Source organism: Halichoerus grypus, chromosome 4, assembly GCF_964656455.1.
Source record: "Halichoerus grypus chromosome 4, mHalGry1.hap1.1, whole genome shotgun sequence".
NCBI lineage: Eukaryota > Metazoa > Chordata > Mammalia > Carnivora > Phocidae > Halichoerus > Halichoerus grypus.
The window spans coordinates 155,826,623-155,843,186 of record NC_135715.1 but is presented as its reverse complement, the minus strand read 5'-3'; the positions used below and the strand labels follow the sequence as shown (position 1 = coordinate 155,843,186).

Here is a 16,564-nt window from a genome sequence, read left to right as displayed (position 1 = left end):
TTGAAACAATACCTCTTTGTAGTGGCTACCTGGTTTAATAACCTGAAGTTATACAGCAATCCAGGTGGAGATGTAATTAAGTTCTAAACTTGTAAATAGCATGTGGATTTTAAATGATCTCTTGCTGATTTTTTAATGGGGTAAAAAGGTGTTAGATTAAGCATTAACTCACATAAATACACATAGAACGCAACAGGAAAGAATACTTCTGGGACAGTGTACCTTTTTGAAGGAGAGAAGAGAGCAGAGATTGGTTTTGTGAGTGTATTTCTCAGTAAAATGCTAGACTCATGGAATCTTGAAGGAACTATCCAAGTATGGAGATGGCCTTTGCCTTTTAGTTTTAAACAGTTGTCTTCACGATCTGTACTGGATCTTTTTTATGAAATATAATATGCTATTTTAAAATTTCATGGCAGTGACTTTCTGCTGTACCGAAAATGGGCTGGTTTGGATAACTCTATCCTCAGTCTTCTATAGTGATGTGTTTTGGTAAATGTTTAAAAACCGGCTCTCCGGGGGAAGTGTGGAAGAAGGCTGATTTGTAGCATTTGCCATTTTCCATGGGGTAAATTCCCCCACCATAGCCCATTTCAGGCTGCCAGCATATTCCCTTAAAATCTCACTACATCAAAAACTAATGATGTAATGTATGGTGATTAACATAACATAATAATAAAAAAAAAATCTCACAATCAGCTGTCATGAATTGGTACACACCATCCCCAGCATGTCACTGGCTCTCCTATTATATTTCCAACACCTAAATACCACCACTCCCAACACATAAAATATCCTTGTGCTAACATTTTATATTTAAAGTGTTGGGAATATTGGACTTATCCACATCTGCTAACTGACCAGCTGTTTCCAGAGCTCTAGCTTGAGCACCACAGATTCCTGTTTTGTCTCCTCTCAGCTTTAAGTCTCTGATCATAGCAGTTTAACAAAATAACCTGCTTTAACTTTTGTGTGACCAATACAGATGTCACGGAATGTTTGGGATCACTCCCTCCAAATGAACCAAATGGTGGAAAACATTAGCATGACTATTTTTACTTATAATAAACTGTATCAATCAGCCTTTTCATTTCTGCTATTGCTAAGGGTTCTGTTGGGATATAATATAAAGAAAATAATAACGCATTTATTCCTAATAATTGGAGAAATACTAAGGAGGGAGCCAGGAGCTGAGAAGTGATTTATATTTTGGAATGGAGAGACTGTGTAAGTAAATACATTCTTTATAAAAATTAAAGTAGATTACAATTAACTTTTTTTAAGCATTTCTAAGACTTTGTAGAGAAGCCAGAAGTTAAGAACAGATTCAATATACAGTGCTTCTAACTTATAAATTGTTGTTCTTTGTTTCCATACCTCTCCCTTTCTTTTAAATTGAAATGTAATTGACAGACAGCATTATGTTAGCTTCAGGTATACAACATAATGATTCACATTTGTATACATTACAAAATGATCACCACAATAAGTGTAGTTACCATCTGTCACCATACAAAGTTACATTTTTTTGTGATGAGAACTTTTAAGATTTATTTTCTTAGCAACTGTCAAATCTGCAATACAACATTATTGTCTGTAGTCATCGTGCTATACATTATATCCCATGACACATATTTTATAACTGGAAGTTTGTATCTCTTGATCTCCTTCACCCATTTTATACCCTCCATCCTGCTCTAGCAACCACTAATCTATTCTCTGTTATCTATAAGTTGTGTTTTGTTTGTTTTTTATTCCACGTATAAGTGAAATCATACAGTATTTGTCTTTCTCTGTCTGACTTATTTCACTTAGCATAATACCCCCAAGGTCTGTTCATGTTGCCACAACGGCAGGATTTCATTCTTTTCTTGTGGCTGAATAGTATTCCATTGTATATCTGTACATCACATCTTCTTTGTGCGTTCGTCCATCAGTGGACAGGTAGGTTGTTTCCATATTTGACTATTGTATATAATGGTACAATAATCATGGGGATGCATATATCTTTTTGAATTAGTGTTTTCATTTTCTTTGGATAGATAATCAGAAGAAAAGGAACTGCTAGATCCTATGGTACTTCTATTTTTTAATTTTTCTGAGGAAACTTCATATTGTTTTCCACAATGTCCATACCAATTTACATTCCCACTAACAGTGCACAAGGCTTCCAGTTTTCTCCACATCCTCGCTGACACTTGTCATTTCTTGTCTTTTTTGATACTAGCCATTCTGACTGGTGTGAAGTGATACCACATTATGGTTTTGATTTGTATTTCCCTGATGATGAGTGATGTTGAGTATCTTTTTGTGTGCCTCTTGACCGTCTGAATGTCTTCTTTGGAAAAAAATGTCTATTCAGATCCTCTGCCCAGTTTTTAATCGATTGTTTTTGTTTTTGTTATTGAGCTGTATGAGTTCTTTATATACTTTGGATATTAACCTCTTATTGAACATGTGATTTGCAAATATGTTCTCCCATTCAGTAGGTTGCCTTTTTATCTTGTGGATGGTTTTCTTTGCTGTGCAGAAGCTTTTTAGTTTGATGTAGTCTCATTTGTTTATTTTCGCTTTTGTTGCCGTTACCTCTGAAATCAGATCCAAAAAAATATCACCAAGAGTGATGTCAGGGAACTTACCACTATGTGTTTTTCCAGGAGTTCTGTGGTTTCTGATCTTACATTTAAGTCTTTAAGTTAATTTTTGTGAATGGTATAAGACAGTGGTCCAGTTTCATTCTTTTGCATGTGGTTGTCCCGTTTTCCTAACATCATTTATTGAAAAAACTATTCTTTCCCCATTGTATATTCTTGCCTCGTTTGTCACAAATTAATTGACCATATATGCTTTGGTTTATTTCTGGGCTCTCTATTCTATTCTATTGACCTATGAGTCTGTTTTTATGACAATACTATACTGTTTTGATTACTGTAGCTTTGTAATAGGTTTTGAAATTAGGGAGTGTGATTCATTCCAGCTTTGTTCTTTCTTAAGATTGCTTTGTTTATTCGGGATCTTTTGTGGTTCCAGATTTTAGAATTGTTTGTTCCATTTCTGTGAAAAATGCCATTGGAATTTTGATAGGAATTGCATTGAATCTATAGATTGCTTTGGGTAGTATGGACATTTTTACAATATTAATGTTTCCAATCCATGAGCATGGAATATCTTTCCATTTATTTGTGTCTTCTTCAATTTCTTTGATCAATGTCTTGTAATTTTCAGTGTACACATATTTCATCTCCTTGGTTAAATTTATTCCTAGGTATTTTATTCTTTTTGATGCAATTGTAAATGAGATTGTTTTCTTAATTTCTCTTTTTGATAGTTTGTTGTTAGTGTATAAAAATGCAACAGACTTTTATATATCGATTTTGTGCCCTGCAACTTTATGCAATCTGTTTATTAGTTCTAAAATTAGTGGAGTCTTGAGGAGTTTCTCTATATAAAATCATGTGATCATAAATAGTGATAGTTTTACTTCTTCCTTTCCAGTTTGGATACTGTTGTTTGGATTTTTTTTCCCTGCCTAATTTCTCTGGATACTGATGTTTGGATATTTCTTCCTGCCTAATTATTCTGGCTAGGATTTCCAATACTAGGTATAAAATTCCAATACTAGGAATAAAAGTGATGAGAGTGGGCATCCTTGTCTTCTTCCTGATCTTAAGGGAAAAGCTTTTAGCTTTTCACCATTGAGTATGATGTTAGCTGTGGGCTTGTCATATATGGCCTTTATTATGCTGAAGTACATTCTATCTATACCCACTTTGTGGAAAGTCTTTATCATAAATAGGTGTTGAATTTTGTCAAATACATTTTCTGCATCTATTGAGATGATCATATGATTTTTATCCTTCATTCTGTTAATGTGGTGTATCACATTGATTGATTTGCAGATTTTGAATCATTCTTGCATCCTTGGAATAAATCTCCCTCGATCATGGTATATAATTCTTTTGATGTATTGTTGTATTTAGTTTGCTAATATATTGTTGAAGATTTTTACATCTGTGTTTATCAGGATATTGGTCTATAACTTTCTTTTTTTGTGTGGTGTCTTTATCTGGTTTGGGTATTGAGTAATGCTGTCCTCACAAAATGAGTTTGGTAAGTGTTCCCTCCTTTTTATTTTTTGGATGAGTTTGAGAAGGATAGTATTAAATATTATTTGAATGTTTGGTAGAATTTACCAGTGAAGCCACCTGGTCTTAGACTTTTGTTTGCTGGAAGTTTTTTGATTATTGATTCAATGTCCTTACCAATAATCAGTCCAGTTCTATTTTCTATTTCTTCATGATTCAGTCTTGAAAGATTGTATATTTCTAGGAATTTATCCATTTCTTCTAGGTTTTCCTATTTGTTGGCATGTACTTATCTCTCAGAATTCTTTTCTATTTCTTTGGTAGTAGTTGTGATGTCTTCTCTTTCATTTCTGATTTAATTTATTTGCGCCCTCTCCCTTTTTTTCTTAGTCTGTCTAGCTAACAGTTTGTCAATTTTGTTTATCTTTTCAAAGAACCAGCTCTTAGTTTCATTGATCTTTTCTGTTGTTTTTTTAGTCTCTATTTAATTGATGTCCTCCCTTATCTTTATTATTTCCTTCCTTGTATTAACTTTGAGTTGGTTCTTTTTCTGGTTCTTTTAGGTATATATATATATATTGTTTATTTAAGTTTTTTCTTGTGTCTTAGGATAGGCCTGTATTGCTATAAACTTCTCTCTTAGAACTGGTTTTGCTGTACCCATAGATTTTGGTATGTTGTATTTCTGTTTTCATTTGTCTATAGACATTTTTTAATTTCTCCTTTGATTTTTTCATTGACCCATTGGTTGTTCAGTATCATGTTCTTTAATCTCCACATATTTATGATTTTCCCATTTTTCTTGTAAGTGATATCTAGCTTCATACTGTTGATGCTTGATATGATTTCAATCTTCTTAAACCTATTGAAAATTGTTTTGTGGCCTAACATATGATCTATCCTGGAGAATATTCCATGTGCACTTGAGAAGACTGTGTATTCTTCTACTTTGGGATAGAATGTTATATGTATATATATTACAGTCATCTTGTCTATTGTGTAATTTAAGGCCAATGTTTCCTTATTGATTTTCTGTCTGGATGATCTACCGTTTGATGTAAACTGGGGTATTAAAGTCTCCTAGTAGTATTGTATTGCTGTCAGTTTCTCCCTTTAGGTCTGTTAATATTTGCTTTAGGTACACCTATGTTGAGTGCATAAATATTTACAAACGTTATATCTTCTTAAATTGACCCCTCTATCATTATGTAAGGCCCATCTTTGTTTTTTATTACAATCTTTGTTTTGAAGTCTGTTTTGTTCAATGTAAGTATAGCTACTTCAGCTTTCTTTTGGTTTCTATTTGCATGAAACATCTTTTTCATCCCTTCACTTTCAGTCTGTGTGTGCCCTTATATCTAAGGTGAGTCCTTTGTAGAAAACATATAGATAGTCAGTCGTTCTGTGTCTTTGGATTGGAGAATTTAGTCCATTTACATTTAAAGTAATTATTGGTAGATATGTATTTATTGCCATTTTGTTTATTTTCTGGCTTTTTGTAGTTCCTTTCTGTTCCTTCCTTCTTCTCTTCTTTCTTCCCCTGTGATTTGAATGTTTTCTGTAGTGTAATGCTCAGATTCCTTTCTCATGATCTTTTGCATATCTACTATAGGTTTTTACTTTGTGGTTACAATAAGGCTCATATATAACAGTATATATATATAATACTGTATTTTATGTTGATAGTAAGTTAAGTTTGAATGCATTCTAAAACTGCATTTTTACATCACCCCCCCATTTTACATTTTTGATGTCACATTTTACGTTTTTTATGTATCTTTTAACTAATTATCATAGTCATAGTTGTTTTACTACTTTTGTCTTTTAACCTTTATACTTGCTTTATAAGTGATTAATCTGCTTCCTTTACTATATATTTACTTTTACTAGTGAGATTTTTCTGTTGTATGTTTTGTTATTACTAATCAGTACCCTTTCTTTTGAGCTTGCAGAGCCAGTTTATTGGTAATAAACTCCTTTAACTTTTGCTTATCTGGAAAATTCTTTATCTTTCTTTCAATTCTGGATAATAAACTTGCCAGGTAGAGTATTCTTGGTTGGAAGTTTTTTCCTTCAAGCATTTTAAATACATCATATCACTTCCTATTGGCCTGCAAGGTTTCTCCTCAAAAATCTGCTGATTGTCTTATGGGGGTTCCCTTTTGTGTAACAATTTGTTTTTCTCTTGCTACTTTTAAGATTCTCTATCTTTAACTTTTGACATTTAAATTATAATGTGTCTTAGTGTGGGTCTTTTGGGTTCATCTTGTTTGGCATTCTCTGGACTTCCTGGGTCTGGATGTCTGTTTCCTTCCCTGGGTTAGGGAAATTTTCAGCCATTATTTCTTCAAATGGGTTTTCAGCCCCTTTATTTCTCTTTTCTCCTTCTGGTATGCCCTAAAATGCAAATGTTATTTTGCTTGATGCTGTCCCAAAGGTCCTTTAAGCTATCTCCACTTTTAAAAATTCTGTTTTCTTTTTGCTGCTCTGTTTGAGTGAGTCCCACTACCCTGTATTCTAAATCACTGATTCTTCTGCTTCATCTAGTCTGCTGTTGAACCCCTCAAATGTATTACCAGTTATTGTATTCAGCTATTGTTCAGTTATTGCATTCTTCAGCTCTGTGACTGCTCTTTGGTGTTTTCTTATTATTTTCTGTCTCTTTGTTGAAGTTTTCTCGATGTTCATCCATTTTCCTAAGTTCAGTGAACAAATTTTGACCCTTACTTTGAGCTCTTTGTCAGGTAAATTACTTATCTCCATTTTGTTAATGTGTTTTTCTGGAATTTTATCTTGTTCTTTCATTTGGAACATATAACTCTGTTTCTTCATTTTGCTTGACTCTTTGTTTCCATGTGTTAGGCAAAACAGCCATCTCTCCCAGTCTTGAAGGGGTGTCCCTGTGTGGGCAATTAACCTTATCATTTAAACTTGCCCTAGTTCTTGATTGTCTTTCAAGTTGCCTCTCCATTTGTTTCAGCTCCATGGGGTCCAGAAATGCAATCTCCCCTGGCCACCAGAGCCCAGTACTCAATGGCTATCCCCTGTGTGGGCTGCCCACACCCACTGGCTTTGGAGCGTTGTGGGGGAAGCTGGGAAGGAGACAGGGCTGCAAAAGCAGTGAAAGGGGTTGAGGCGCTCACTTGCTGCCTCTGGCCAGTAGCAGTAGCAGTGTGAGGGAATAAGGCAGGGTGGGGATGGAGGGTTGGCCCTAGCAAGTTAAAGTGAGAGTGCAAAAAATGGCATCCATGAGTACCTCCATTCCTGGAGAGAGTCCCAACAAACTTTTGCCCTTTGGCAGATGCTTTGAGATTAATAAATGAGTTTCTTCACATATGATCTAGGCTCTTTCCAAACTGCTATTTTTGTGCTGGATCCCAGGGCAAGTGAGTCTGCACACAAGCCCTTTAAGAGCAGAATCTCTGTTCTCTACAGCTCTATGGTTCCTCTGGATATAAGTCTTGGTGGTTTTCTAAGCCAGATGTTTTGGGAGCTTGTCTCTCCAGTGCAGGTCCCAAGGGTTGGGGTGCCTAATGTGAGGCAAAAACCCCTCACAGAGGAGTTCCATTGTGAGTCCCCTCCCAATGGTTGCTACACTGAGGATGGACTTTTTGGCAAGATCTCTGCCTCTCCTACCCATCTCAATAACCCTTTTATCCTTTGTTGTGGAGCTGTTCAGCTAGTTCTCATGTTCTTTTCAGAGGGAATTGTTTCGCATGTAGCTATAGATTTGTTGTGTCTGTGGGAGGAAGTGAGTTCAGGATCTTCCTGTGCCACCATCTGGAACTGCCTGCTTTTTCCATAGCTCTTTAGAAGAAGATAGAAGAGCTGATCTTCTTTGTGTAGCATAGTTACAAGTGCTTGTTTTATTCTGTTTACATAGTCTTTTAATATGGATTCCTGGTTTGGCAGAATGTTAACTGGAAACAATTTCAAACTTCTGTAACTTAGATTTGTTGAGGCTGAGGTTGGTATTTCTTCACAAATACTGATGGCTTTTTCTTTTTTTAAAAATAATAGAAGCTTAAAAAAATAAAAAGAAAGAATTGTTTAAAGAGAGAAGCGTATTTTCTTTGGCCTCACTAAAATACCACTTGGCTCCAACCAGCCCATATTTCCTGACTAGACCATGCCCTGAAGCAATGAAAGGGAAGAAGTTTTTCAAATGAGATCTGAGTTTGTGTATTTGCATTCCTTTCAGTTTTTGACTGTGTTGTTAGTCTTAGTTGGTCCAGCACTGTGAAGCTTGAGTCAATTTCCTTAATAAAACTTAACAGTAGGGAGTCTATGTTGTTCAAAATTTGCTTTGCTATGGCTAATCTGAAAAAGACCCATTTTTTGATACAGCTGTTTTTTTCGTATAGTCTACATTCTCAACATGCTACTTACCCACACAGAATTTATTAATACGTGCTAAATGCTTCCATAAATAAAGGCAGGCTATTCAAGATGGTGACAGAAAAAAATGACCCAAATTTAAAAAAAAAAAAAAAAGTACTAGGTCAACTGCATTACTGGCTTAAACTACTTAGGATATCCTGTGGGAAAATGATCCACTTTTCTGACATAATTGATTTGTGTGTCACAAATAGAAATGGTGAACCTAAATTTTGCATGGTAATTTTTCTATGCTTTTCTCTCTACTTTAAAGTAGAATACATTTTTCACAACTCAGCTGTGACCTGAGCAGTCCCCTTTATGGGGATAAAGCAAAGCACCAAAGAAACCTGTCCATGGTCACACAGTGGGTGGGGCAAAGGCAAAATGCATGCTAAGTAATTGTTTCTTTGTGCTGCATTCTGTTAGTGCTCTAGTGATAGGATTTTTTTTTTAATTTTTTATTATTATGTTAATCACCATGATAGGATTTTGATAGAGGTCTTAATCAGGATCTTTCTCCCCAAGTACTTGGCAGACTTAGAAGGCATGTGTCAACAATATGCACATTCTATTTGACTCTGAAACTGACCCCTTTGTGGGATACAAATATCACCTATTCCCCACCTACAGCCATGCCTCCAGCTGGTTAACAGTGCAAACTGTGGAGAGTACGTACAGTGTGCGGTCTGACAGTGGCAGCCTTTTCAGTGGTGAAACGGTATTAAGGCCCAGCACTGTGAGTGGCTGTTATTGCCAACTTAATTCAATAAATACTTAAATGCTTTCCAAAATCATGTACAGCATACAGTATGAGGGGAGCGAGAGGAACATGAAAAGGAAAAGATAGGGAGCAGAAAGCAGAATGGAGACAAAAAGATATATGAAAAGGAGACCGAGGGGAAAGAGGTACTACTCATTGGGCTTTAGAGTCAGACAGAAAGATAAATTCAAATCCCAGCTTTATAGGTTCCCAACTATACATCTCACTTAAATCAGAACTGTTACCCAACTATATTGAAGGTGAACAACGAGATATCATTATTTACCGAATAATGAAAATCTTTATTTATAATGGTGGTTGCTGGTTTATGTGTTCTTCTATGCTTTGAATTTAAGAAAGACCATGTTTCCTCTGAGTTGCGGAGACTTCAGTATATCAGTTAGGATTTGTTCTGGCTGCATTGTGACAGAGACCCATACAAAGTTTAATATACAAGATTTTATTCACTCACATAAAGGAGTTCAGAGGTAGACAGTCTGGGGCTCTTGAGGTGATTTCTCAAGTTGTGAGAGCCTTGGCCTCTTCCAATTTCTGCTCAGCCATCTTTCATCTTTATGGTTCTGTATGGCTGCTGGAGCTCCACCAATTACATCCTTCTCCCAGGGAGCAGAAAAGATGAAGGACAGGGGAGGGCTTGACCTTGTAAAAATCTCCTTGTAAGGAGGTTTTCCAGAAGTATCATGTGACACTCTGTTTACATCACATTGACCATAACTTAGTCTGGGCCACATACACTTACAAGGAGCTCAAGAAGTCTAGTTTCCCTAGTTCTCCATTTTTTTGAGCCTTGTGTATGGAATGTAGCAAGATGCATTGTGATCCTGGGAAAAGTGTCTTAGAAGTTAAAACATATTATTACTACTAATAATAGTAACATTTAAGAGGTCACAGGCACTATGTTAAAAAAATTTATAAGAACCATCTCATTTAACCTTCTTTTGATGTCGGTGTTATTATCCCCATTTCACAGAAAAGATATTGTGGTTTAAAAAAGTTAAGTAGTTTGCTCACGGTTATGTCACTAGTAAGTGGTGGAGGTAATGCTCAGAACCAGCCTTGTCTTTTTTTAGATCCCAACCATTTAATTACTACTTTGCCTCCCACTTCTCAAGTTTTAACTTGGTAGTTTATCCATATCTACAATGGGATGTTTTAAAAACTTCTATCCTATCTGTGGTTTTATAGTCTTTAACTCTCTAAGCTTTTCACCTAACACACACACACACACACACACACACACACACACGTATATACACATCTCATTTATTTTTTTAAGATCTTTAAGTATTTCTATGCTTATGTAAAAGAATATGACTTTTATTACTTGATTAGTTCATTAGGAGTTGTCACTCTGTACTTTAGTCAAGATATTAGCATTTTAGAGTTTATTTACTAAGCCCCATCTTTCCCCCAGATGCAGTTCCAAAAGCTATCAGGGATAACAGGATGAGTAAGAAAGAGTCCTTGCCCTCAAGGCATTTACAGTATAATTCTTTAGAGAATTAGTTTTAGACAAGCCTCTTAATATCAAATTATACTATGACACTACATGTAAATCACAGCTGACCTAGATGTACACACCCATTTGTCCTTGTAATTACAAGTGCATCATTGTTACCTCTAAATGGTTACCCATCCCTTCAAAACATTCCTAAGAAATTAGGTAAATAAGCAATTCTATTTTAGCACCCTTTGTATTTTTCCCTTAAAAAACATGGCTTATATTATTGCTTTACTAATAAAAACTTAATTTCATAAAGATATGTGGCTGATTATGATATTTATTATTTTGAAATGTCCATTTGTAAAAATAATTTCTATTGTATGACATTTTGAATAGTGGCAGAAATGATGTATAAATGTATTAGAAGCCCAAATCAAATGGGGACCAGTGTGACATTTGGGACCAGAACCTGCCAATATAAGCCTATATAGAGTTTATCATTGGTGTTTTTTTGTTTGTTTTGTTTTGTTTTTACAAGATGAGAGAAGACAGATGTTCCACCTGACCTGTTAGGAAAAAGGGAGCATTACCCAGGGATGTGAGGCTGATGGCATCATCTCCTACAAGACTTCCACTTAATTCAGTCTTTGTACCTGGAAATCAGATATTGAAAGAAGGGACTAGCCAGCATACAGTACTATATGCTGGCTAAGTGAACATAGTAAAAAATAATAATAATAAATTAATTAATTAAAATAAATAGGAAGGAATAAAGGAAGGACTGGCAAGGATTCTCAATCAGTATATTTCTCTGCTTTGTCTTCTAGTGCATCTACTGCTTAAAGTTATTTCCTTACAAAGAAATACGTGTTTTTTTTTTTCCCTATTTGGGAGCTACCTACAAATTGTTTTGCCTGTTTCCTGATTATGTATATACAGAAATATTTTGTTTCATAATGGAAAGGTGATTTTTTTTTTAATAGACATAAATATATCATCTAAACCTGGGATTTGCCTAGGTGTTTTCCTTCCTAGTCTTTAAGGTACTTTGTTAACTGAGCTCCATCAGTTTGAGAAGTCAGTTCTTTTTCACTTAGATTATTGGCATATATCATGTGCCCTGACACTTGACTAATAGGTAATGTGTCTCTCGACTCTCCTAATAGTCTCTTTTATCTTGATGACCTAATAAACTTTATCTGATCATGGAAAACTTACATTTTCTAATTGTCCTTGAGATAATGGGCTTCGTTATTCCCTAGAGCGAATTTTACTTTGAAGACTTACACCATTTGGCTCCTAATGACAGCGATAAATAGCACTGGTGTAGAGCTTCAGAATTAAACAAAAAGAATTTTAAAAGGCTTTTCTACGTTATATGCAGTCCTTACTGCAACAGTGAGGGAAACGGTTTATGCTCATTTGTGATTTCAGTAATCGGGGATTCTGCAGTAAACACCATAGACATGATTCCTCCCTCCTTTCACAGTATGGGGGGAAAAATGTTTTTATAAGAATTCTACAGCTCAGGGAACTTAAAGTGGCTTGCCCAAAGTCATTGCAGGTGATAGAATTTGTATGGAATGTGTGATCACCAATTAAACTGGAAAGGCAAATGGGAAGGAGATTTTAAAATCTTGGAAAACTGCCAAATTTTGTTGGAATGTTTTTTTCTAGATCTTGGGTAGCCAGTGGAAGCTTTGGATTGGAGCTGTGATGTAATCAAAGCACTTAGAAAGAATATTCGATACTGAGGTACCAGTTAAATGAATAAGGTTGTGGAGATTTGGAACAATTGAAGACTATTAATACTTACATGTGTAAGAGAAAGCCCTGAAAAACTAGGATGGTCATCAGGCTGGGATGGGACAAATGGAGGAGACACTACTCTGGGAAAGTGGGGAGCCTGGGGGCTGACAGTGTAGGAGAGGTCAATGAGGCTGAAGTGTCAGGTGATAAGAACTTTGTAATAACCGTGGAGAGCAGTAAGAGCTTAAAGAGCACCAGTTAAGAGAAGCCCAAGTGTCCTTTCATATGGCTCCTAGCTAAGATCCTGTCTTTGATGACTGTCTCTTCGAGTATTTCCTAAAACCAGGAATAATGCTCCCCAAAGATTAAATTTATGAGAAAATGGAGCTGAGATCATTACTCGAAAGTGGGTCTTTTCCTGAACGTGTGCTATGATAGGTCAGCGAAGACAGGTGTGTGGCACGAATTGAAGACTGACTGAGGGGACTGTTTCCTAGGCATTTTTTGTCGACCACAACTCCTGCACCACCACTTTTATCGACCCCCGGCTCCCGCTCCAGAGCAGTAGACCCACGAGCGCGCTGGTTCATCGGCAGCACCTGACGAGGCAACGCAGCCACAGCGCCGGCGAGGTGAGTCCCACGCCCCCCGCCCTCGGCAAGCGCTTCGTGGAAGCCACGGGGATGCGGTGGCTGGGGAAACGGGCGGGCTTTTTATTATTGTTTTGTTTTGTTTTGTTTTCCTAGTTTGGTTTAGAGCTTATCATTTGGAGACTGGAAAGTGTTGCAATGTTGACAGGGCTTCTCTGGAAATGCACAGAGCCTAATTTACAAACTTTAAAAGACGGATATATGGGGAAAGATTGAAGAATGCAGAGAATTTTTTACATTCAGAAGTTGGTTAGAGAAAATTCTCAATGTTAGGAAATGTTCCAGAGAGGATGACGGTAAAGCCTTTTGCGTACATACCTAAGGGCAGCTTCATAGGAAAAAATAAATGTAACTTTTTTTTTTCCACGTCGGATGGGTAATGTACCGAGTCGTAACGAGGTTTGAGGGGGGCTCGTGTCACACAAAGGCGTGAACACCCCATCATCACGCTTATGAACTGCAAAAGGCTCGAAATGTAACTTTTAGTGGGCAAAATGTCAGTTACATACAGGGAGGTTTTTGAAGTGAGGGTTGCTGGATTGGATTAAAATCTTCAGCCAATGCTATGGGGTGGTGGTGTCCTCACTAATATTCTTTAAAGTCACCATATATCTGAGAGTTGATTCATGTACTCTAAGAGCCCAGAGAAAATGGGCGGAATTAATCACTAACAGCTCTACCTCGCTTTAACTTTGCTGGCTTGCAGTGACCTGTGGTAACCACATGGGGGCTCTCGAATAGCCTAACCAAAAAAAAAAAAAAAGAATCACTTCCTGTTTTCCTTTTTCTTTAGTAGCTTAAATAAAAGGAATGTTTTAAGTCAACTTTTTTTCTCTTTAATACTGGCTTTATGCCTTGAATGTTTATCATTGCTTGGTATACATTGTTTCTAAAAATTTTGCTCAGGCAGAAAGAATTAAGATTCTTTTCCTACATGCCTTTTCCATGTCTATGTGCATATTATATTTTCAGTATTATATTGTAGATCAAATATTTTTGTAACCTCTCTTATAAGAAAAATTATGAATGCGATAAATAACTGGATTTTATTCATCAAAATTCTACTCTTGGAATTTCCCCTTGTGATTTACATACTTGTGTGTTTGCTGATTGTAAGTGCAGACATAGAAGAGTATACTTGAGAAGCTCATATAAAAGTGATATATAAATCTATTGCAGGATGAGGTATGCACAGAAATATTTATATTTTATGAGTAGTTGATAAATCTTTACTTTGCTGCCATGGAAACCATGAGTGATGAACTGGATGATGCAAACAGCATTCACTTAAAAGCAGAACAGACCTCTCACCTTTGGACCTTGTGTGTGATACGTACCATAATTAGGACCCTGCCTGACTTTTATCACAAGGCCAGTGCACTTTAGCCACTTGGCCTTATCTTGACTTCACCGTGTGGAGCTGGCTGCTGGGTCTGGTCGGGGCCACATGCATAAGAGTTATAGCTAACTTCCTTTTTCTTTCAATTCCTGTCTCAGCACTTGAGTTATTTTCATGGTCTAGTAATAGCCTGTTGTGGTAGAGGGATCCTAAGGTACACATTCAAATTTAAGTGAGGATATCTCTTCGTGTTGATGGAGACTGAGCAATGGAACCGAGATAACCCCACAAAGACTCAGCAGTCAGCCCCAGCCTTGCCAGACCAGTGATGGGAATGTGCTTTCCGGGCACCGCCTGCAGTGCTCCGCACACTTATCTGGCCTTGCCCCCTGTCTTACAGTCTGGTTTGAAGAAGTGGGGTGTTGAAGAGAAGACATTTGTCTCTTCTGGGAAATAATGACGCTTGGCCACATACTGACAAGGAGGGAAAGTATGTGTCATGTACTGAAGTGATAAATTTTGTGACTGACAAACAAGGTGTCGTTAATGATCGAATCTCCTCTGAGAGTGGCTGACTTTATTCTTCAAAGCCAATAATTCAAGAGAAACAGCGAGAAACTTCTAGTCATACACAGGAGGCTTTCCATCTACTCTCTTATCCTCATTTAGCAAATATCACAGGTAGTAAAAATGTTGGTATATCTTCCATCCAACAGAGAAATTCTTACCAAACACTGGCAGTGTAGAGACATAGTGGTTGGTGTGAAGGATACAAATAACATAGGTTTCTTTTTCTTATAAAGGAGCAAATATATGAAACTAACCGTAATACAAATGAATAAAAATATGAATGAAAACGCTTTATAAAATGGTAGTAATGGCAGCTGCTTAAGAAATGTATACCAAGTGCTTTGGGAGCTCAGAGAAGGGTACATTTAAAGTCAGCTTGAATAGAAAGGAAAGCTTCATCGAGGAGGGGCTCTTTGAACTACACTGTGAAGAATGAGTGAGAGTATTCTTGAGGGATGAGCAAGCAGTGTAGAGTGGGAACAGTATTTTTAGTTTTAGGGCCTTTAGAAAAACCTTCACCAAACACCTCACAGATACAATGTGATAAAATGGTTGTGAAGGATTGAATGAGTGGGATTAGAAGCTCTATTTTTAAAGTACCAATTTATAAATCCAATATGTTATTTTGCCTTTTTTTCCCTCTTACTAATACTTCTTTTCTACTGTTGTCTGAAAAGACTTCTGTAATAGGGGGAGGGGGCTGCTAAAACAGAAGCTAAAGCAATGCTAGAGTTTACTGAGAAGACTAATAAAGGACATTTTTGTTGATTGACTTGTATGTATGAGTTTCTAAATCTGTAATAGGTACAATAAATAATTCAGGTTGGGGCAACCCTATTTAGCTCTTTCACACCTGCTATGATTAGCTCCCTGGTGTGGGAGGTTCAAACCAGAAAGAGCTGTTGTACTGGGTGCTCTAATAGGTGTGTAAAATTGCTCCTGAGGAGATAATACACCAACTCAGAACCCCACACGAAGCCGGCTGCTCTTCAGCCTCCGCTGAGCAGGGAATTCCCTAACCTGCTTTGGCCAAAGGAAGGAATAACCTGGTACTGGTACTTCCCAGGTTCCCTCTCCGATGTATTGTTGCAGGTTTTTGTTTTGTCAAAGCAGAGGTTATTCCTGGTGAACAGGTCTGCTGTTTAGCTTCTACAGCTCCAATAATTGTATGCATATGGAACTACCCCTGTACGACTTGGTCACTGCCCCGGCCCCTCTCAAGGACATGGACGTCCCAACCCCTCCCCTCAATCCAGCCACTAAAGCAGAGCTCCTGAGAACCCTGTGTCGGCTCCTCAGCTGGCATCTTTTCTGATCAGTTGGTCCTTAATGCTCGTTGTCAAGTATTTTGAACAACTAGGCTTGGTGTGCTGATTTAAACCATTCTGGGTCTTGGTGCACAACATAAATGATGCTTCTGGTTTGCAGGTAGGAGAAGATTCTCGACATACAGGCCCACCAGTTCTTCCCAGGCCATCGAGTACGTTCAATACAGTCAGTAGGCCACAGTACCAGGATATGGTTCCAGTGGGTATGTCATCCCTTTCCAGAAATCTTTATCTTCGC

General features: G+C 37.0%; 1 protein-coding gene and 1 non-coding gene across 4 annotated transcripts in view; one reads left to right on the top strand and one right to left on the bottom strand.

The window, feature by feature from the left end:
• Positions 1-16,564, top strand: part of HECW2 (HECT, C2 and WW domain containing E3 ubiquitin protein ligase 2) — a 360,698-nt gene that overhangs the window by 271,230 nt on the left and 72,904 nt on the right. For all 3 annotated transcript variants that reach the window (XM_036097304.2, XM_036097301.2, XM_036097307.2), the window contains 2 exons: positions 12,937-13,071; positions 16,427-16,529. In XM_036097304.2, the coding sequence (XP_035953197.2) occupies positions 12,937-13,071; positions 16,427-16,529 (238 nt within the window). The remainder of the gene's footprint in view (positions 1-12,936; positions 13,072-16,426; positions 16,530-16,564) is intronic.
• Positions 13,456-13,558, bottom strand: LOC118539002 (small nucleolar RNA U13). Its single transcript, XR_004918887.1, has one exon. It is a non-coding gene; the product is annotated as a small nucleolar RNA U13 (small nucleolar RNA).